General features: G+C 43.2%; 1 protein-coding gene across 10 annotated transcripts in view; it reads left to right on the forward strand.

The window, feature by feature from the left end:
* The window catches only part of LOC139295718 (transcription factor COE1-A), a 79969-nt gene that overhangs the window by 12280 nt on the left and 43563 nt on the right, over positions 1-24126 (forward strand). For all 10 annotated transcript variants that reach the window (XM_070917961.1, XM_070917962.1, XM_070917967.1 and 7 more), the window contains exon 6: positions 2942-3010. In XM_070917961.1, the coding sequence (XP_070774062.1) occupies positions 2942-3010 (69 nt within the window). The remainder of the gene's footprint in view (positions 1-2941; positions 3011-24126) is intronic.

The following is a 24126-nucleotide window of genomic DNA, read 5'->3' on the forward strand; positions in this document are numbered from 1 at the left end:
ACCACGAACACATGAAAGGTTTACTCTAGAACGGATGATAGAGGCTACTGAACTGTTTCTATCATGTGTTTAGCACAAATGTTGCCTTAAATTAATCTCTCTGTATTTAACAAACAGTAAAGTAGCTTTAAGGTTGAAAAAATTGTATTCCATTGTGTCAGATGATAGTTTCTTTATCAGCTTGTTCCACTTCTTTATTGAAGCTACATGATGTTTACACTGAGTGAAATATTAAAATAAGAAGACATTTCATGTCATTGTAAACAATTCAGCCTGACATATTTGGTTTCTTTGAATCTCCAAGAGAATTTTAAATTGAAGTTCTGTGAGTTTGAACAATGTTTGGCTGAGAAATGTTGGCAAATATTTCACTTGTAGTAATTGCTTCTTGAAAATTAGGACTACTTTCATATTGAAATGCTGGATATCTCATTAGGGAATGTTTCTCGAATAAAGATGAATCAAATAGAGACTCATTTATTGTTGTATTTTTAATGAAGTGACAACAAAGAAAACAGCAAACAATTATAAACAAATGCAGATGAAAATTTAGATTGGCTCAAAGAAGGAAACCTTTCCTGGTCTTGACCGAGCGTGTGCACATCAGTCAAACATCCATTCAAGACAGCCAGATGTTTATCTTTTTCATATAGAAGGTTTTTAGTTACCAGTGATAATGATGAGCGAGTGGAGAGATGTTAGATAGAGGTTGTGTTTTTCAGTTAGAAATACAGCATATTGTATGAAATAATGGGATAAGATGCCTGATGTATCGGATTAAAGTATCCACCATTATCAATTAATCTGTCTATTATTTCTATGATTAATCGATTAACAATGTGGTCCATAAAATATCAGAAAATCATTCCCAGAGCCCAAAAGTGACGTCCTCAAATTGCTTGTTTTGATCCAAACAAAATATATTTATTTTAAAATGACACAAAACATACAAAAGCAGCAAATCCTCACATTTGAGAAGCTGGAACCGGCAAATGTTTGATTTTTTTCCCCTTGATGAATGATGTAAATGTTTAATCAATTATCAAAATTGTTCACAATGAATTTCTGTTTCAGTTGGCTTCCCTTAACGAAAGCATAGATACAAGCAAACATTTATTTTCACATAGAGAACAGGTGAAAATGGCATCTCAAATTCATGCAATTGAGACTCTATTGTGTGTGTGTGTGTGTGTGTGTGTGTGTGTGTGTGTGTGTGTGTGTGTGTGTGTGTGTGTGGTGGGAGGAGGGGAGAGCAGATGATTAGATCACCAGGATCCACAGCAATAAGTGCTACATTACCCCCATCCCGCCCCTCGTTTTCCTTCCCACTACCCCTCCATTTATAACATCTTCTCCTCTTCCCCGACTGTCTTCCCTTAATCTCCCCTCCCCATCTACCCCCCCCCCCCAACACACACACACACACACACACCCTCACCCATCCTTCCCTCCCTCCTCAGACTCATAGCTTTCCTCTTTTCCCGTGCTTCCCATTTTTTCCCACTCCTTTATCTTTCCATTTCCTCCTCTCTAACCTCTCGCTGGTGCTGCTCTTGTTCTCCGACGGGGGCCATGAAGTGACCCAGTTCATAGAGCAGCAGAAAGGAAATGACAGAGGCAGCAGAGACAGACAGAGAGAGAGGCAGAGCAGCAGATAGTGGAGACAATGTGTAAGGTGTAACGTATCAGCCTCTTTCTTTCCACCTCTGCCATCTGTGACGGTGGGAAACCTGAGACGTCTCCCCTTCCTCTTCTTCCCACTCTCTTGTTTTAGCTTTCCCTCCCACGCTCACCCTTTCACTCCTCCCTACCGCTCCCCCCCTGGCTTTATCCTTCCCCTCCTGCTTACACCTTTATTCATAATTGATGCACACAAGAAAGCTTTGACAGACTCGTACTACATATGTGTGAATTTTGGTGCGCATGCCAGTTTTTTCTTCCTCCGCACACCCACTCCTCCTTTGAGCCTCAGGCCTCTTCAGTCCTCTCCACCCTCCTCCTCACCTGTTCATCAGTACAATTAGGACGAAGTGGCAGTCATCATATGGTGTTTTAAAAGACGTGCAAGTCTCCAACTAGCCTCTTGATTAAAAAAATAACCAATAAGTGAGTCTTTAGGGGCTCAAAACTTTAGAGTGTGTTGCTCCAGATCTAAAACAAGAACACACAGTTTCCAGGAGATTATCCTGTTGGTCGTCTTATGCATAAGGCAATAAGAACATAAACGTCAAAAATATCTCTGTGTCTGTTTTTCACTGACTGCACAAGCGACACCTTGATTGATGATTGGTTGGGGCATCTGGGCAAAGGATGGTTGGGATCTGGGGTGCACCTTATGCTGGCAAACCGTCGTAGTTAGCGGGGACAAGCATTGAAACGCAGTGCAGCAGGAACTATTCACTGAAACTGGAAACCTTTTTTAAAAGAAGATCCACTGACAAGAGCTACAAAGTACACATTATCTATAACAGACTCCATAGTAATCGTGGGATCAGGGAGATGAAGGTGGAGGTCTTAATCCACTTGTGTCTTTGGTGATGTGTCTGTTTTAAAACTTCTACTAACAGTCAGTCAACTCAACGCATAGGTTGTATCATGTACTAAGGTGTAGCAGGCTCACCAGCTGGCTAGTCCCCTAAAAACAATTTCTTTCAGATCCTGCTTTACACTCACTCTCCGTGTCATATAAGTCTATTTTTATCCGTGCTGTCAGTGTAGACCAGCTCGGCACGGCAGACTCTTCCTGTTGGCCTTGTTTTATACAGATTTGATGATTTTCTGTGAATTCAGTGTTAAGTTCAGCACAGGCAAAGCACATAATATGCTGTAACACTCCCATTTAAACTTCTAAATTTGAACTCCCATGTAATGTAATGTAGTGTATGTCTGACTCTTTTTCTAACTTCTTCTTCTACTGTCCTCTTTTCTTCTCTTCTTGTAGTCGGTGCTGTGACAAGAAGAGCTGCGGAAACCGTAATGAGACGCCCTCGGACCCTGTTATCATCGACAGGTACTGCCTACACTCTCCTACACACACACACGCACACACACACACGCTGGATGAGAGGCTGTGTTGACCAGTTTGAATGCGTGACGGGATGCTTGTGTGTTTAGATGATCTGCTGTCACTCCTGAAATAGACGCTCCTTAGACAGAATCGATGGCACCTGATGGAAGACGGAGTGAAACATTTGAGGCTGAAGTTTTTGCATTCATGAGTCAAGCAGCAGGACTCATCAGTGGCCGTGAATTGCTGAAAGTCGCAGGAATTAAAGCTCCACCCATACGTTTCATTTACATGTGCACTTCAGTAATGTAGTCATTGACCTGTGCAGAGGGGACATAAATGCACATCAGAAGCTCAGTTACTACCTCATATCTGGCAAATTCAGGCACACACACACACACACACACACACACACACACACACACACACACACACACACACACTCATGCACATCTTCAGACTTGAGTGAACAAACAGTGCTCAGATGAGTTTCCTCTACGTAATGCAAAATACAGAGCTGTTTACTAGCAGAAGCTGTCTGTCGTTTTTTTACTGCCACTTTTTTTCCCGACCTGTCTGTCTGTTTCTTTCTTTCTTCCTGTCTGTCTGTCGAGGTGGAGGACTGAAGTTATCCCTCCCTTTACCCCCCCCCCCCCCCTTCCTCTCTGTCTCTCCCGCAGCAGCACAGAAAAATGGGTCATGAGCAAAGAAAAAAGTGACAGAGAAAAACTGAAATGAGATCCAGCCTCATTTTAATCTGATTTCTTCTTGGCAGTTGTTTTAACCCTCTGTGAGCAGAGATTTTCTGCGTGCACGTCTGCATGTGTTTGGGAGAATAATTCACAGGGAGAAGAGTGAAGGAGTGCTGATCTTCATCACTCTCACCACATTATCAAAGAACCCACTAATCATCTTTTTTCCAAACCAGCGGACGGTAAAACCCACCTTAACTCCTGATACAAAATACAGAATTGAACATTTTTATTGAGACGGAAGTCATTTATAGTAACAACAAACCTGCTCATTTTAAGTTGACTGTCATGGCTATCAGTGCGAGCCTTATCATAACTAGTTTTGAGGATACGCGTAACACGTTTAGGGCTATGAGTAAAGGCAGTTCTCTGACGTCTTACAAACCCCATTTGACAAACTCAAGTTAAATTGTTATCCTTTCATTAAGCCTTTTATCGGTGTCTGATTCTTGGCATTTTGGACGGGAGGTACAAGGTTTTAACCCCAAAGCAATTATTTAGGACAGTTGTGACAGTTGAGTCAGTAGTATTGTTCACACCAAAGACCACCAAGGAAACACATGGTAAGGTAATGTTTCTTGTACTTTCTTCTAGGGTCAAATATACATGAACTGATGTTTCATGTCATTTCCTTTATCAAGTCAAATCAAATGAAATCAAATCAAATGTTTCCAAGATAGATACCACAGTAGTTCTGGTTCTATTCTAGGTGTATTTATTGCTGTCAATGTGTATTTGTATATATCTTAATTTTGAGCCCACTGTTAAAAATATTATGTTACATCTTTGCCCCCATGGCAATACATTCCTATCATTGTCATATATGTTGACATGTGAACAGGAGTTTCATTCTGCTCTTCTCTCCCAAGTCAAACTCCTTAATTCACACTTTTGGCTTTAAGGAGTCTACTCTCCTTTCTCTCCCCTCCCCCACTTATTTTTGTGTTTGGAGAAATCTTATGAAGTGGATAAACACTTGTGTCTCAAAGTGAGCTTTGATGGAGCTGTTTCAAAGAGCACACATCTCAGTTTGGGTGTGTGTGTGTGTGTGTGTGTCCTATGTAAGACACAAAGTGCAAAAGGCTTCATGATCGACAGCTACACATAATTGTGTCATTTATATCTGTGTGTGTGTGTGTGTGTGTGTGTGTGTGTGTGTGTGCAGGACATTATAGTATCTTTACACCACAGCCACATTCTTCTGTTTTTGTCGGCTATCTCAGACATCTCAGCTTACACCCCATTATATATCCGCCTGGAAGGTGTGTGTGTATATCTGAGTGTGTGTGTGTGTGTGGGTGGTTGGTTGTCACTTGGGTTGGGCCACTGAAAGAATAGGTGATATATTAGACACAAACTGACAAAATAATAGATGTATAATCATAATGTGTGTGTTACTGGACTGTTTGGAGCATCGATGTTTGGTGACTAATAGTGTGTGTGTGTGTGTGTGTGTGTGTTTAATGGCTGGAGGAGAGGAGCAGAGTGAATTGTGGGAGATGTCAGGGAACTTGGTCAGGATGGAATGTCAAGGTTACCGTGGATACCGTGGGATACTTCCTGTAGCCCCCTCCACTTCGCAGTGGTTCACAGCCTCTCAGTTTAACATCTGGAACTCTGCTGTCCGACCCAAACATGTGGAGAGAGAGAGAGAGTCAAAATAAGAGCTCATAAGTGTGTCACTGCTTGTAAACAGGCCAACTGAAGTCACATGTAGTCCTCAAAATGTTTTTGAAAAGTATTGTTAATAGCAGTAACACTGGACGTCTATCAGCGTCTGGATTAAAAGAAGCTAGCATTCAACACCAGAGAGCATCGCATCAGTAAACAGAAACAAGTTGCACTGCACTGCATCGCGTTTCCATCGCTCTTCTCTATTTCCATTACAGTTAGATCATTTTGAGACAAGACTCGGTTTGTGAAGTTTGTAGCCTGCTGTGCTGTTTTCTTGCGATGCTCTGTGTGCAATGACGCAGCTAAAAAAAAAGGGCAACGACTGACTGACTGACTCCGCGGCGTCTCGACTGATCAACGTTTATGGGGCAGCCCTTGTAGCCAGTAATAAAGGATTGCATTTATCTCAGTGATATTGTTTGTGATCTCACAGGGTGAGTTTTAAGTCAAGCTAAAACGAAATCTCACTTTTTCAACCTTTCAGCTGTTTTTCCATCCATCCGTTTAACTTAGCTCACAGAAAACATATATCACTGTTGATTCACGGAGCGAACAACAGTTGAAAACCTCAGGTGCTTTGGTGGTGCAGAGGAACAGTTCAGGTTCAGGTTGTTTGACTGTCGGTGTACTAGGGGGGGAAGCCAGTGAGGGATTGTGTTGACTCCCATTGGCTGGCACCTGGACAGAGTGGGATCCAGGACACCTTCATATGTGTTGTTTTTCTTTAAAGAATGCTGCCCTTCCCATCAGCATACCCTCTCCTACATCCTGTTTCAACAGGAAATAAAATGAAATTAAGAAAATAAGATGACGTCAAAATGCCATTTTATTGTGACATTATATAAAAAGTTATGCTCCCAGTGTTTATTGCACTTTAACAAATTCAAACTACCCCATTTATTTGTGGGCACAAACAGGCGAAAGAAGAGTATTTGCATGTGATTGACAGCTCATTGCATGGTGTCAGCGAGGATATCAGTCCTTGTGTGCATTTGTGTGTGTATGTGTGTGACTGACAGCTAGCTCGTCGAGCCAGTGTGTGAGTGTGTGTGTGTGTGTGTGGCCCAGTTAATCCATGTTGTAGCGCAGTGAGTGTCCCGCTGCCTCTCAGGGTTAATATAGGGTTAACGACATGCAATGATATCCTATCATACGCCTGCTTGACTCCTAAAGAGCCACATCCACTCTTGTGTGTGTGTGTGTGTGTGTGTGTTGCTGCCACTCAGTTTCTCCTCCTTGTATCTCCTACTGTCTTTTCTCAATCACTCAACATCCTTTTTTTCTGTTTCTTTCTCCTCCCACACTTCCACGTCCCCTCTTCCTCATCTCTCTCTTTCCTCCTCTTTCTTGCCCTTCCTCCACCTCTCACTCTCTCACCTCCATCTCCCTCCTTCCCTCCCTCCCTCTCGTTCTGTCTTTCTCTGTTTCCTTCTTTGACTCTGTTTTACTCTCTCTGTGGCCCTGAGGGGTTACCTACCTCACTGCTCAGTTAGCTGCCTGTTTAGACTTCTACGATTGTCTTAATAGGCTCAGGCTGTTTGTATGTGTGTGTGTGTGTAGTTTTGGGGGGTTATAGTCCCAGGCAGTGTGTGATCAGTGTCAAGACTTGAGGAAGGAGGTTTGAGAGTGTGTGATACTGTTTGTGTGTGTGTAGGAGGGTTATGAGTACCAGTGTGTGTCCTCTTAAAGTCTAAAGGGGCCCACATAAGCCTGAGGGGTTTAAGGGGTTCCCTGTCTGTGTGTGTGTGTGTGTGTGTGTGTGTGTGTGTGTGTGTGTGTGTGTATGTAATCTATAGGGTTAAGAGGGGTCACAGCTTGGGGAAGAGCTGATGGGAAAGAGAGGAAGGAGGAAGGAATGGGAAAAACGATAGAAGGAGGTGAACATGATAAGAAAGCATTTCCAGGGAGTACAAGGAAGAAAGGAAGAGCAAGAGAAGGAGGAGGAGGGTGAGGAGTAGAGAGGGAGGTAGGGAGGAGGCTTGTCTAGGCAGAAAGAGGAGAGAAAGGAGGTGAGGAGGAGCAGAGCAGGGTTTGTTTCAGGGGACAAGAGCTCCAGTCTGGGGAGTCCTGTCAATCAAAGAGCGCTGGGTGGGGGAGGAGGGGGCGCTGTCAATCAGCAGGAGGAGGAGGGAGGAGGGGGAGGAGGGGGAGAAGGTGAAGAAAGGCAATGAAGGGAGCGAGGGGGATCTTCTAAACGATCTCTTCATCTTTTCTGCCTTTGTCTTCCTCACTACCTCTCTCTGTCTCTCTCTCTCTTTCTCTCTCTTGTCCTAGTTACCAAAATATCTCTGCCAACCTGGTATGTCACTGTTCGCTCAACTGTCACTGTCTGACGCACACCCGCACACACACACACACACACACACATATCTAAAATAGATGGTGCGATGTTATGCCTTCTCCTTTCCTGACCCGTCCTCATCTTTCCTTTCCTTCTTTGCCCTCCTTTCTATCAGATCTTCTCCTCCTCTCAAATTTTAATTTGCTTTATTGGCATGGTCGTAATGAGGTTCATTGATTTACAATGTAAGAATAATAATTCAGTATGTAAGAAATAAAATCACAGCAAATGGTTAGCACATTGCGCCACTAAATACACTAAACACCACACCAGTTTGTGCCTCATGTATAAGTACAAAGTACTGCAGTCTTTGAAAAACCGAGAAGGCCGTTAAACAGCAAATACAAATTACGTACACATTTTTGACCGTATTTCCAGAATCCACAAATTCTCCTCTGCTGCCGTTGTTTGTTGTGTTTGTGAGGATGCGGATGTTCTTAAATTTGCAGGGTGTCACCTGGGTGTTTATAATGTTTCTCACAGTCTCGGTTTGTCAAGAGGTCCCACACTTTATGACCATGTAATAAAATAAGATTTGAATACCAAGTTCAGGTTGGTATAGTGTGCGTTCATTAAAGACAGTCAATGCAATTACTCTTATACTCTCTCTCGCTCTCGTGTTGCAGTATCACTTCCTGTGTTAAAGGTCACAGTTGCTTGGAGATGAGGACTATTGGGAATTATTCATACCATCGACTTAATGTCAGCGTTCACTTCTCTCACTGTGTTTGTGTGTGTGTGTTTGTGTGACTGTGTATATGAGTGGGTGAGAGACATAGAGAGAGAGAGAGAGAGAGAGAGAGAGAGTATGTTTTATTCATTTCTCCCATTTAGTGTCTCAGCCTGCACCTGTCCTAGCATTTAGAAGCTCGGCATTCACATTACTTGCTGATTTAGTTTAACTGCCCACTTTAATGGACTCACACACACACACACACACACACACACACACACACACACACACACACACACACCACACCATATTTTGTCGACTAAGTGTCTAAACTAACTGTACTTGGCTCGTTCAGGGTCAGAGCTGGAGGTTGTGTTGGGAGCACTGGTGCGTTTTTTAGTGTTTCCTCTCTGTTTTTATTGATCTTATTTCCCATTTTTCTGACTGTTTGTCTCCATGTATTAGACGAGAAGTATTTGTCTTTAATTCTCTGTTCCTCTCCATCTCTCAGCAAATATCTAAGGGCCAAGGCTGCCGGCTGAGGATAGATTGCAGAAATATGTTTTTTGTTTGTTTGTTTGTTTGTTTTTGGTAATTTTTGGTGGAGAAGGAGATACAGAGTTGTGGATAGAAAAAGATTTTCATCCTCCTTTGCTTTCTCTTTCTCCATCCATCTTGCTGTCTGTATGACAGGGGAGTGGGGCTGTGAGTATTAGTAAGAAAACTGAACAGCCACGGGCTATGACTGAAGTGGAGTCCACGCAGATGTGTAATGTGTGTAACATACACACACACACACACAGACACACACACACACACACGCCCTTTTCCTCTTTCTGTCCTCCCCCTTTCCTCCTCTTTCACCTCCCTCATCCTCCCTTTCCTCCCTCAGGCAGGGATCACGTTACCCTAAAAGCTACAAACACAGACATGATGGCCTCAAACACACACACACACATACACACACACACACACACACACACACACACACACACATTTTCCCATCTGTTCCTGTCGAAGCTGTTATGATGCCTCGTTTACTCTAAGAGGCTGCTTGTTGTCAAAAACTACAATTACTTTTATATAGAGTGTGAGAGGTTGAATGGATTCAGAATAACTGAAAGTACACAACATTTACATTTACATTTCACTCCACTTGTGTTGTGTTTGTAATTCAATTTCATTAGGAAAAGTATTGGAACACATTTATTCGTACATTATTTTTAAAGAGAGAATACATAAAAATGATGCTTTCGCATGTATTTCAATCACCCAAACATACAAACATTCAGCTACTAAACAAACTACAATTGTTTGCAAGAAAAAGACGATTTAAACTTCAACTGTGTTGTAACATGATGAAGAGGAGGGCCATCAGTGAAATCTGTTGATCTCTGTTAGTTTGGCAGCTTAACAATGCTCGGGAAATCAACTGTGGAGGCCTGATCGTGGTATATTAGTGTATCAAATGTTTATTGTCTTATTGTGGCATCAGACATAACCACAAACCTACCACAAATTGACATCAATCAATATGATTAGTTTTTTATTAGCTTCCCTAAAGGCATGGCTCTAGAGATGCCAGTCAGTCCACCACTTTGGACCAGATTTAAATATCTCAACTAGCTATTGGATGGATTGCCATTAAGTTCATTCATGGTCCTCAGAGGATGAAGCCCAGTGGCTTTGGTGATCCCCTGACTTTACCTCTAGCACCACCAGCTGGTAGGCATTTTTGGCTTTTAGTGAATTGTCTTGACAACAATTGGACGGATTGCCATGAAATCTGGTACAGGTTCTGGTTCATGTTCCCCTCAGGATGAATTATAATGACTTGATGCTATTAACTTTTTCTCTAGTGGCACCATGAGGTCAACATCTAAATTTGTTTATGACCAAATACCTGCAAAAATTTCATTTCTGTTGACTTACAACAACTTTTATAGCTGCATCAATCTCATCCACACTTGTCACCATTTTTGTTTAAAAAGTCTTTTGTGTTTGGCACAAGATGATGGCGTGCCCATTCTTAATCCTGCCTACAAACCTCTGATTGGCTCAGTTGTTCTCTCAACCAGGGAAGCAGCCATCAATGAGCCCAAAGCCAGACCTATTTGAATTGAAAAAAATCATATATGTGGGCAGTGATTCAGAGGTCTGGAACCAGGCTATGGTACAGTACTCCAGGGATTTATAGACCTGACACAGTGTATCAGAAATCATTTCAAGCCACAAGCATTACAGTTTCCTGGATATTGTATTATGTAGGGAAAAACTAAGCGTGTGTCAGCAATGTGTCAGCAATGTCTATATCAATCATTTCCATTTAGTTAACTGACTAATTAGCTGACTGACTAATTAACCTACTGACTGACGGATTTACTGACTTGGCTGATTGATCAACAAACTTACTGACTGATTGACTCAGTAAGTGATTATGTAACCCACTATTGGACTGGATGACTTCTTCACTGGCTCTCTGACAATCTAACAAAAAAACCTAGCTGACGTGTGTGTGTGTGTGTGTGTGTGTGTGTGTGTGTGTGTGTATTCGTGAGGTATGTGGATAACCTCCTGGTAGGCGATGAGACTGTGGTTAGATGCCTCTGGGTACCTACACACTGAGATCTCTCTCACCGTACACCCATTACTGGACAGCCATTAGTCTCTCTTACACACACACACTCACACACACACACACACATACGCTATCAAGGGCTAAAGTACAGAGTGGCTCATTCACGATAGGTGGTTGGTGAGTGTGTGTGCGCATGTGTGTGTGAATATCTTAAGCTCTGTCATTAAAAAGCAAACACATTTAGTTGATCTGGAAAGTCCCTGCAGACTACACACACAAACACACACACACACACGTTAACAGACACACTGATGGGAGTGGGAATTTTCCCCTTACCACAAAATGAACTGGTGGTTGAGGTGTTTTGGGAGGCCGAGCAAGAGTGTGTTTACTTACTGTATGAGAGTTTGTACAACTGTAAAAAGGAATTTGGAGGGGAGAGGAGAGAGGGGGAGAGGGGGGGAGAGAGGGGGAGAGGAGAGTCTAAATGTGCCAGCCATGCATCATTTCATTATTAATAGCCGTGTCGGGATAAAAATGCTAACCTTGTCTGATCTAACGGACAGCTGAGTCTGCAAGCACTACACTCCTGTATGTGTGTGTGGTGGGGGGACACTAGTCCCCAATGAGGTCTTGTTTCCCTTTGTTAGGGCTGTGCAGGGCAAGCTGGTGAAGTAATTGTAACCAACACAGGTATAAATATCTGTGTGTGTGTGTGTAGGGGCGGTGTTTCCCGTGCAGAGCAGGCCAGGAAGAGAGCACCAGTGTCCTGCCGAGAGGGGCATTGTTATCTACCTCCTAACACACAGACACACACACCTTCACACAAACACACACACACACATACAAATGCATCACCACTCCCAGACTCAGCTGCCTGATCTGCGCACCGTCTGTGTAGCCACGGCAACACGTAGCACACGCCCAAACAACAACAAACACTGTGCATTGCACCGCCACAGACAAAAAAACATCCCGCCACACAACACAATTACATATATACAGTAATGTAACCTGCGTGTTCATGTGTGGGGTGCTTTGAGGCATGTTGCTGTTATTTTCTGTTCTGTTGTGGAGCTAGAAAGTGAAAAGCCAAGCCACACACAAACACTTGCACACACACACAGAGGCAGGCGAATGCAGTCCTATGGAACTGCGGAGGTGTAATCTGTCAGACAGGAAGCTGGCGGGGTCAGAGGTCACCAAGCTCTAATCGATTAGCCGTCAGTTAGTGCCGTGCTCGAGAGGAGAGCACAGCTGAGGCCAGCTCTTCCACAGTGTGTGCGTGTGTGTGTTTCATGCTGAAGTGTTAAGGTTTCTGAGCCTGTATGTGCCTATTAGGAATGTGTATTTGTGACAGAACTGCGTGGGTGCATGTGTTTCTTGGACGTATTGATCACAGAGAATTTCAACTGAATTTTTGGTCTGACCCTCCGAGGTTAAATGCTGCTCTATCCGTCTTCCTCCCATTATTTCTCTCCCTCTCTTTCCCCCTCTCGCTCTCTGTATCTTTCTCCGAGCGTAGAAAGAGAGATAGAAACACTTGAGCTCGGGTCACGCTGCGTAGGTGTTAACCAGCTCAAGTGTCAAACCCCACCGCTATCATCTGGGTGTTTATTTAAAATGAAAGACAGTTTCTGTAAATCTGCATTTCTTCTCCGTGACCTGTGGCTTCGGCATGAATATATCTGGTCTTCTAGGAGTATTTATAATGTGCGCTTTTATGAGAAACTGCCCTGAAAGCCAAAAGGTGACAGCAACTTAGTGTTTTTGTTGCTGGTACAGACAGACAGAGAGAAGAAGACAGTCAGATAATAATTATAATAATAATTTCCTTTACCTTTAAAGTTATCTAGCCATATAGCACAATAGTTTTTGGTTTTATCCAGGTTTTGAGATGACCCAAACTCTCTGCCTCTACTTCAATACAGTGGAAGTGTTGCTCACAGCACTGAACAATTACATTTCAAGAAAAAGTTTAAAATTTTGGGAAATACGCTTGAAAGTTAGGTGAGAAGATTGATGCCACTCTCATATCTGTCCGTTAAATATAAGACTACAGCCAGCATCCAATTAGCTTAACTTGGCATAAAGACTGGAAACAGGAGGAAACGCTCACCATTTTAACACGTTATGTCTCATTTGTTTTGTCCATACAAAAGCCGAACTATAAAAATGACAATTTTACAGGGTGTTACTGTATCTGTTGGACTATTTATTGGCTTTGAGCAGTTGCCAGGCAATGTCTAACCATTCCTTTAGAAAAATAAACAGCAGCATCTCTTTCTAGAAACAATGTCCTGGTTACTGTGCATGATCCCTAAACCTCACTGTCAACAATTTTCTCTGGAACTTCTTTCCACAGAAGAACAGCCACCATGTTGGGCGAACCAATCCCTTAAAAATAGCACTGTACCTACAAAACTGTATTTACTATGTATACTGGGCATCTTTAGCGCATACATTTCAGTTGGGATGAATAAAGTTCCATATTATCTTCTGTTATCTTAAGCATTTGGATTGCCATGCATGTTGCAGTCCTCTCCAGATGAACACAAAAGATATGGTTTTATTTGGGTTATGTGTTTTGAAGTACTGATGAATATCACATAGTATTTTTCCCTTCATGTGGCGTTTATTAGCCCTTTTTCCAGACAGAGACACACAGTTGTTGTGATTGTGATGTCATATCCTGGATTCATTGATAACTGTCTAACTATGGACCATATTCTCCATTCAGATAGGTTGTGTGAGTGTCTGTCTCCCATGTCTGTGTCCCCGTGTCTAATTATGAGTCCCTCACAGTCAGCGGGTCTCATGGGAGGCTGCTAGGTGAGAGTGAGAAAGAGACATCAGGGGATTAGTTTTTATAAGGTTTAGAAGGTGACCACCTCATTATAAGACTACATGTTATAATGATTTGTGTGTGTCTGTGCGTGTGTGTGTGTTTTATAATGATGCTCAGAGTCTCTTCCTTTGGGAGCAGGGGTGTTTGTTGTCTTTCTCCAGGGACGCGAGCTTCTGACCTTTCACCTTCCTAACTACACCCAAACCGAAGTACCTAAGATTCCCCTGCTTTGAGTTACCAGTGGCCTTTCCCCAACACACACACACACACACACACACACACACACACACACAGAAAAATAAATATTCCCTTTCATGACTTGGGAGTGATTTTGGAACAATTGCAGGTTCTAACTGCTGCTGAGAGTCAGATTTATCTCCTTCAGTGACTGTATGTTCATTTAGTGTGTGTGTGTGTGTGTGTGTGTGGCGGCTGTTAAGCAGTAACAGATAGCCTGAGCACGCTGCGTGGCGATGCTGTCATTACCGTTGTGCTTCTCCGCTGATGTGTCACGGCTGATGTCACACGCTCAATTGGCCCCGCCGACAGCCGCCATCAGTCAGACTGTTTACTACACTTTTACTACAGTTATCACTCACTCGCTGTCGCCGCCACCGCCGCTGTGACGACTAGACGCCCCGTGCTGCTGCCGAAACCATGCGCTGAGATAACACCAGAGGCGTACAAGCATTCACACACACACACACACACACACACACAGTGGTTTCTGCTTGTGCTCTTTGTCTTGCCCATCAACACGCGGAAACACTCATTTAGGCAGGAGTGTGTGTGTGTGTTTGAGTGTGTGTTTGGAGGAGTTTAAGGAAGAGGGGGAAGGTGAGGGAGGGGCTTAAAACAAAACATCTGTGGTTAGAATCAGCGTTGCATTGTTTTTAATTTTGTGATTACTTTATCTTGTTTGTGCTTGTTTATATAGTAAATTGTTAATGTGTCTTTGCATGTGTACTCGGTGTGTATTCAAGTACACAACTGCATGTACCTGTATCAATGTGTGTGTGTGTGTGTGTGTGTGTGTGTGTGTGTGTGTGAGAATCTAGGTTATGCTTCTTACTCCCACATGATTAACTAACTACGTCTCGAGACTGTTTCCTCCACCTCGGCCCGTGCCTACCCATAAGGCCGCGTGTCAGTGGGGAGCGCTTGATTTATGCCGGCTGAATATGTAACGAGACGTTGTAAATTCACCGGCCGGGGCTACATGCATCACTATTCTGCACTGTCGTAATTTAGGTGCCACCCGCATATCTGAGATGCTAATGGGTTAAATTACTGGGTTAGTTCTGGAGATTTATACCCGGCTAACGAGAGTTGGTGCGATGGGAGAGCAATGGAGGGGAGGAATAACTATGGGTGGAGATGGGGGTGGGGGAGACAGGTCGGAAGAGCAGGGGAGGGTTGAAAAAGAAGGCTTTAATAAAGAGTCGAGGGGGAGGAGAGGAGAGGAGGAGCGCGATGGTGCAGAGGTGGAGGGATAGCAGGGAGAGGGGAGACAACTACAGAAGATGTTTGGACTTAAGGAGAGCACCAGAGCCCACAAATAGAACCTAACTTCATTTTATCCATCTTTTAAGATATTTGGTTACCTTTATCTATACAGAAACTCGATCTTCTTCCTGCCACAAGCTCATACAGTCAGCCTCAAAACTGACCTTTGCCACAGCAGACATTTTGACTTGTCATAGCAGGAAAAGCACAGGCGCTACCAATAACGATTCTATTTAAGTGTCCCAGTAAGCCACAATAGCATGGCAGGACCCTGAAGCTAAAAGGAATTTAGCCATCATTGATGTATAACTCACACCTGCGTTTCTTTCCGACTGTGACTTGTTCGTTTTTGAGGCAAACAGTTACCTATTTACAGAACCAGCAGATACAGAGCAACATTAGCATTCATTTTGAGTCATGATTCTGGACACCTTATGAATGTAAGCCCCATATTCACTCTCCTTTTAGCTTTTGTTTTGGTTTCCATCAACTCCTGAGGGAGATATCTGCTAAATCCTCCGCTATGTTCACCAACTAGTCACCAACTGTGTCTGTCTGCTGCTTGGAGCTGAGGAGGTTTGTCATGTTCAGTTTGTAATGTTTTGACTGTTCTTTTGTCTGCTGCAGCGTAGATGGTAATTATTGATGCAAATTAGCTGATGTACACAAACCAACACACAACAATATATATATTTTCGTTCCCTCCCTGCGTGCTCCTTCTCCACCTCTCTCTCTCTCTCTCCACCATCTGTCTGCACTCAGTGCCAGCCGGTAATTAGTCCTTGTAAAGTCAGTGTAGTGAGGAGTCCCTGTGTTTGGATACTGCTGTCTAGTCAAACACTGGGGAAGGGGGGGGGGGGGGGGTGCTAACGGCCCATGTTTTATCTGTCAAGTTTGCTGTTGTTATGCAACACACTTCAGGGTTAAGGTTAAATCTCAGGAGATGCAGCCAGAGTGTTGTGACTTTATTTACCAGTTAAATGAGTTTGTTTGCCTCAGTGCTCAGGCAGGGACACATGAATGGTGGAGGTTTTTTTCATTTGTGTGTTTTATTTCATGTTAATTCTAGTCTTTGAACATCTTGTCCATGTGGAGTGTCTGTTTATTTACACGCTTTTTTGATTCTGTGTAAATTAGTCAGTAAATTTTTTTAAACATACCTGCTTCATGTGGTTTTAGGGCCACTTAATACGTAAGACAGCTGGTCCCGAGCAGGTTCACACAAGGCTGATGGGACATTACACGCAACTCTGCATCACGCACTGATTTTGTTTTCACTACAGCTTATTAGAAATAGATCACAAAATACATTACACATGTAGTTTGAATACATTACTACAGAATGAATGGTGCAAAATGATCTGTGAAGGTTTTCTTTCCGTTTGTTTTTGTTTTGATAGAGGCGCAAAGGTCATGTTGATACATAAGTATGTACATTTCAGTCAATTCAAATGTATTTTAACAATACATTTATGTAAACATTACTTACTACTACCATGCATTTTGCAATTTACTCAAGCAATTGTAGATTGTAGCAAGAAGTGTAGTCCTGTTTCCTTCTGTACTGCCACTCACTTCAGACCTGTGATGTTAAAAAGGAGTGCGGTCTAGACCTGCTCTATATGAAAAGTGTCCTGGGATAACTTCTGTTATGATTTGGCACTACGTTGAATGTTGGACATGATGGCCCAAAACACTACTTCCTCTTGTAATTATCTCATGATACTCGTTTTGCCTCGGAAACTAGACATAGTTTGTTTTTGGCAGCTTTATTTTAATTAGTCTTTTAATTAGTGTCACAGGAAAACTTTTCATTTTGATCCTTATTTTCATAGTTTTGGCAACATTACTTTTCAACTTTTAGTTATGAAAGCCTTTCTGATATGACAGATCAGGGGATGGTGGGCAACCCCGTTATTAATCAGGCAGGGTCCACATTTTAAGTCCACATTTTATTATAGAAATGAAAGTAAAGGTTGAAAATTAAAGTTAATACCAAAATCTATTTGCGACTATGTGATGTTATTTTGACCTACTGTAATTATGGTAATGCATGCACACAGTTTTAAAAAACAACAGGCAAGTGTGTTCACTGTCATTTTCTCTTCCAAATAAGTGATTTTGATCTTTTCTTTTTTTTTTTTTAGACTGAGGTCTTGTTAACTTGCTTTCTGGTTGTCTGATCATTTGTGTTGCCACCCCGACGTGACTCCAGCATAGATGCTGTCTCCCCTGAACAGTAATGTGTATAAATGTGATAATTTATAAGAATTATGCTCAAAACATATAAAAACTCAATTTTATTTTCCTTTAAATCAAATCCAAGGTTGGAATAAAGCCTTAAAAAGTCAGAAATTCTTGATAATCCTGAAACAGACAGATAAGAGGGTTGTGACGTGGTGACTGTATGACTTACTGTCCAAGTGTATGATTCGAACTCCGAGGCCTTTCACTTGATACCACAGAGTAAGAATAACATTTATTAATAGGACTGTTGTTATTGGTTTATGGAAAGAGCACAAACACACACACACACACACACAAAGAAAAAGCCCCCTAAGCAGAGCTGGGCTGAGAACAAAGAGTTTGTATTTACTGTAGGCTCAGGTGACAATACATGACAAACTGAAATAGACTGGGTGGTGGTCTGCGCTGTGTGAGTGTGTGTGTGTTTATTCTTCCATATATTTGGGCTCCAGTTTGAGTGCATTTGCGTGTGTTTGTGTGTGGTAACACCCTGGGCAGCTCGCCCCGCAGATGAGATTTCCATCCGAACAGGAACTGGATTGCTGCCACTTCCTGTGCAGAACACAGCCAGTCCATGAATACTGTTTCATCACACACACACACACACATGTGCGGAGGCGAAATGGTTGATGGGATTATTCTTTCAGATTTATATCTTAAAACTTGCACCTTTTATGTCTGTGTTTACTCTGCATGTGTAAATGCAACGTGACATTTCCTGACTTCCGAGACACTCGGACAATAGGAGGCAAGTCCAGACTGATGTTAGTGCCTTTTCACTGTCTGGCCGCTTGCCTCTCTCTCTCCTCTCTGTTCTGTCTGCTCTCCATCTCTTCTGCTGTTTGTGGAGAGAAATCTAGGCACAACTGAGCTCTTGCATTTCATTTACATATTAAAACAGCTTCATATTTCATCCATTGGACATAAGAAGAGTTTGTGAGTTGTGTTCAGTGTGAACTCGCAGGGCCCAATTTGAATCAGCATCTTGTGTGACTGAAATAGACAAAACCACAGATATGTAAGGGTTTACTGTAGATAAACAGACAGACAGATGCAGTACAGGACAGACAGACAGACAGACAGACTGACGGCAGACAGGGTTTGTGAGTTACTGTTGTTGCTTTATATAATTAGTTCAGGAAGCTTCGACAATCGTCTGTCAGTAAAGAGAGGCGGTATCAATCTCCGTCTGACAATAGCAGGAAAGACAAACGCACACACACACACACACACACACACACACATATACAGCGCTGCGTTCCACCACATTTCACCCCTGTATGTGTGTCTGTGTGTGTGTGTGTGTGTGTGTGTGTGTGTGTGTGTGAGAGAGAGAGAGAGAGAGAGAGAGAGAGAGAGTACAGTATAGGCCGGCGTTCACTTGTGTATCTTGTGTACAGTTTACCTACATTGAGGAGACTCATGCTTCTGCAAGGACCGAAGTGCCTCTGAACAGAAAAGGTTGTAATCTTTCTTTTTGAGATCAAACTAAATTTGAATGATGCCCATAGAAAAACTCTGTCACTGCAACAGCAAACAGGAAGGGAACACAGAATGCACACTAGTATAAAGCGTCCTAAAGGGAAACATAAACATATGCAGCCCACATTCAGTAAGCATGATGTTTTGGCAACACGTACGGTTATAGAATAGGAAGAATAAGAACAGTAGAGTGTGTTAAGGCAAACTAGTTTGATTAGTGAATGTTTATGACACAAAAGCTGTTGAAACTTGACTCACAAAAGATGCAGACGCCGAACGAGACTCATCATCCCTCCAGGTTTCATCAAAGACATCAGACATAATATGCTGAAGTTAAAGAAATCTGACATTTAATGCCACAGCAGGACATTCAACTTCAAGAATCCTATGAAGATGCATCATCAAGTATCTGATACCAAGTTAGACAGATGGGCCAAGATTGTATGAATGAGGAAATAGATTAAACCAGTATGAAAGCATTGATATAGTATGGATGATTTATCAGCATGGAGATCTAAAACAGCCACTAATTGATTAAAAAAAAAAATATATATATAATATATATCATATATATATTATATATATTTTCAGTAAAAGGGTATCACAGAAAGACTTCAGGCGGGTGCTGTAAAAACCTGTTCATGTAACCAAGGTAGATAATGAATGGATAGAATCTGCTCCATCGCGTCTTTTCTCCCCATGCCTCCCAGTTTCTCTCCCCCTCCGGGCCAGAGCTCCTGCATTTAGTCAGTCAGTAAACTGCGAAAGTGTTTTTTAGGAACTGTTTAACGGCGATCCCACGCTGTGTTTACGACTCCTCTCGCCCAAGAGGAGAAAGGCCGAGCCGGGAGCCGCTGAGGCCGCGAACACGATCCAGGACGCTGATGAGCTCACACGAAACCAGCTGAACCTGGCCGGGCTTCTCCTCCTTCCTTCTCACCATTTTTCTCCTTACTCCCTCTCACTCCACCCCTTGCCTCCTAGTTTTCCTACTCCTCCTCCTATCCCTTTATCATCTCCTCATCCCAACCATTTTCGTCTTCAATCGTCCTCTTCTACCTCCCACCGTTCACATTGTTTCTTACCTCCCTCTCCTCTCCTTCTTCCTTCATTTGTCTCCCAGCTCTTCCTGTCCTCCTTTCTCACCCCTAGTTTGCTTCTCCCTCCCTCTTCCTCCACCCCTCACCTCCTCATTTTCTTTTCCTCCTATCCCTCACTGCTCCTCCAGCCATTTCCATACATATTCCCCTTATTTTTCCAGAAACAGGTATACATATACAGTATGTGTGTGTATGTGTATGCTTGTATGCGCTTGTCCTTGTGTATGGGCGGTTGTAGGAGTGTGTGTGTGGGTGTGTGTGTGTAAAGGTGCTCATCTCATCTCTACAGGGAGTTCAGCATCCTCAGCTTCTCCTGAACACAGAAGGACGGAGAAGAGGGAGGAGGAGGAGGAGGGAAGGCAGATAGAGGCATTTTCTTTGGTCTATCCAGACAGCTCCGAGCCCTCCTCCTCCTCCTCCCTCCATCTCTCTTTCTCACCCGCCACCTCCCGCTCCCTCACATTAATTCAGCGAGGTACTAAATATTTCTTTTAGTAGAAAAAGCGATTTCTCTCCGCGGCTCGCTGGGGCTGCCGCTGCGCTCGCCAGCGCTTTCACCCTCTTCGCACACCTCACCCCTCACCCCTGCACACATGGGAAGTGCTTTTTTTATGGACTAGCCAGAATTATAAATGTTCAGCTGTGTTTATGGCTTATTAGGCAGTTACAGGAAGGAGGGGAGCATGTGTTTTATTGGCTTAATTGGGAAAGAACAGCTTCCTTGCTGCATTAGCACTATTTTCCTCTCATCAACGGCCTTGGCTGGCGATGCCGGCGCTCTGTGCAGTCAGAGGTGCCCTCGCTGTGCCATTCTTTCTGCTGAGGACGAGGAAAGGGCTTCTGTGCACGTGTGTGTATCTGCGTGTTTGCCTTTGCAATGCGACTGTGTGTGTGTGTGTCTGTGTGTTGCAGAAAAAGAAAGGTGTGAGTTTGAGCTGAACGTGCACCGACACATTGGTGGTAAACAACTGAATCAAATCTTTTCTGTCATGTGAACGTGAGGTAAATGTGTGTGTGGCTGTTGTCTAAAGGCATTTGTGTGTGTGTGTGTTTGCAAGCAGGCATGCGTCCTGGTACTCGACTGTGAAGCTGCTCCTTTCATTAGTCAAGAGGAGAGACGATCCTGGATACTCCTTTGAGTCTGACAACACAGAGCGATCTTGTAATGTGTTTTATCTCTTCCTCCATCCCTCCTCCCACCACTCCATCCCTCCCCAATCCCTTTAAATGCCCCTCTCTCACCTCCCTCCCTCTCCGGCGCGTGTTGCGCTCTGTCGCTCCCCCAGCGTCTGAGGTGGAGCCGAGTTATTTATTGTGATGTTTTTGTGGCCGCCTGGTTTAAATAACAGTTTGGTCTCTCTGCAATCCTCCCTCTCATCTCCCTGCCTTTATTCTCTCTCTCTCTCTCTCTCTCTCTCTCTTTTTCTTGCTCTCTCCTTCTCTTTCTCCCCCCTCCACACACACACACCCCTCCTCCCATCATGCTCTGGATAATGGTACATTGTTAACGGGCTGTCTATTGTTTGGGTTGTGTTCTTGGCTAAGTGGAGGGTGAATAGTTTTTAGATGACAAACATGTAAGCTCGCTGCCAGCCATTCTGATCTGCTGGGCTGGAGCTGGTTATACACAGAGCCGTCTGAAGGCCTCTTACCCTCAATCAGTGGAGATTTACAGTGTACAATAGTGTCAAAGCAAGAGCTGTGCGGGTGCACATGTGCACGTGCACATGTACACGTGTGTGTGTGTGTGTGTGTGTGTGTCTGTGTACAACTTTGTGTGTTGGTGCATTTTTGTGACACCGTTAAGCCCGCAAGTTTGAAATACAGACTTGGCTTCACTGATTGGCATTTAAAAGTTGTTGTGCCAAACTGACAGAGTTGTTTAGATTCTCGGTTTGCAGATGAACATAACTCTCATCACTCTCCAGGGACAGACAGCAGCATTAACCCAGTGTAATTCAGTTTACCCACCTCTTAAGGACGACACAGCTCCATAATATAAATCATAATAGCAGTCATCTGTAAGTCTTTATGCAAAGATTCAGTGTTGATGATTAAAGGTGATTAATAAGCTTTTTCTTTATCATTTTTTGAGATTTATTCTCCACTCACCTGTTTTCAACACCTACACAACATAACGTCTCCAAGGTGCCTTCAATCAGGCGCTATCCATAAAAGCATTTGACTTAATGATAGAAAACAGGCCTTATGTTCGCTTGTTAACTGATACTAATTGAAATCAAAGCCCTGTTTTACTGATATTATTACAAACACTTCTGATAATGTATCTTTAACAACACGGGACATCCTGAATTTGGATCATGGACTGAGCCTTAATGTCATCTTTTACATGGTGCTAATGTAATACTGACCAATAGTTATTAAGCTGCAGTAAAAAAAAAAACACTTCAGTGCATTTGGTTTAGGCTTGAAACTACTTTTGAGATATTCCTATAAAAACAAAAAACAAAATGGATTTGAACTTGGATTGAAAATATGACATAATCCCAACAGTGTATAGGACACTGAGGCTGCTCTTACCATTTACACACACACACACACACACACACACATATATAAATATATATACACTGACCTACAACAAACCCCCAGAAACACATCTTCTGTCTCTCTCTAGGCTTTTTAGACCTAAATCTATCATAGCTGAGTGATGCATGTTTGAATGTGTGTGTCTACACACACACACTCACACACACACACACACACACACACACACACACACACAGCATTTATGGCAGCAGCTCCATCGTGGACGTGATGGAGAGTGTGAAGCTGCATTTTAATGGATGATTATGTTTTATGTTTTCTCTACAATGACCTGCACTGGCAGACCAATAATGTTCCCCTCACACACACACACACACACACACACACACACACACACACACACACACACACACACACACAACCATACAAACATTTCCACCACTATGACTATCCCCCTCTGTAATATCCGTCCACCATATGCCCCTCACCCCAACCACCCTCACACACACACACACACACACACACACACACACACACACACATATATATAGACACACAGTGCTTCCATTCACCTCCCCGGCCTCCTCCCCTCTCACCCGGGGCTGTGTTGGGGTGACACCAGGTGCTCTCCTCTCTCTTTGGGGTAGAGAGGAGCGTGACTTAACATCAAGCCTTTATAGTAAAGGACATTCTCCTCTCTATTACCTACTTATGGAAAGGTCAACCAGCATGAATAGAAAGGTTGGAACCACTCATAATGTAAAACGCATGCTCCTCTCTTTTCTCCCCTCCTCTCACCTCCTCTCCTCTCCTCTCTACATGCCCTGTCAGCACTCTCCACTCCTTACCTTCCTTAATCTGACACACAGAATAAGTGTGATAGAAAGACAGACCGAAAGACTGACAGGACTCAAAACCACGTTCTGTCAGTGTGTAGGGAGAGGAGGAGGCGGAGGAGGAGAGAGAGAGATACCACTCCTCTATCAGTGCTGAGTGGCAGAGCGGGACAAAGAAGAAATGATTTTGAATTCTGAGGACCATTAGCATGACTATAGATGCATTAAAATGCTAGATAGTGGGAGCAGAGAGGGGAGGTGGGTGAGGATGAGGAGAGTGCATGGAAGAGGGAAAGTGGAGGGAGGAGCAGGGTGTATGAGTGACTGTATCAGAGTAACTTGACTCCATCCTTGGATGCTTACTCAGTCTAGTCCACATTTAAGGCAGTTGGATCATATGTGGCGATGCAAAAATGCGGAAGGGGAATCATTTTGAGAGGAATTTGATCAAATCGTTTTGATCGCTAAAATGTGGGCATGACTTCACAAGCATTGTGCAACTGTGGAGCTGAGGGGGACTGTTGTCCTTCACCCACACCTCAATCACCAAGATTTTAAATAACAGTATTACCAG

Source organism: Enoplosus armatus, chromosome 13 (assembly GCF_043641665.1).
Source record: "Enoplosus armatus isolate fEnoArm2 chromosome 13, fEnoArm2.hap1, whole genome shotgun sequence".
NCBI classification, from domain to species: Eukaryota; Metazoa; Chordata; class Actinopteri; order Centrarchiformes; family Enoplosidae; genus Enoplosus; species Enoplosus armatus.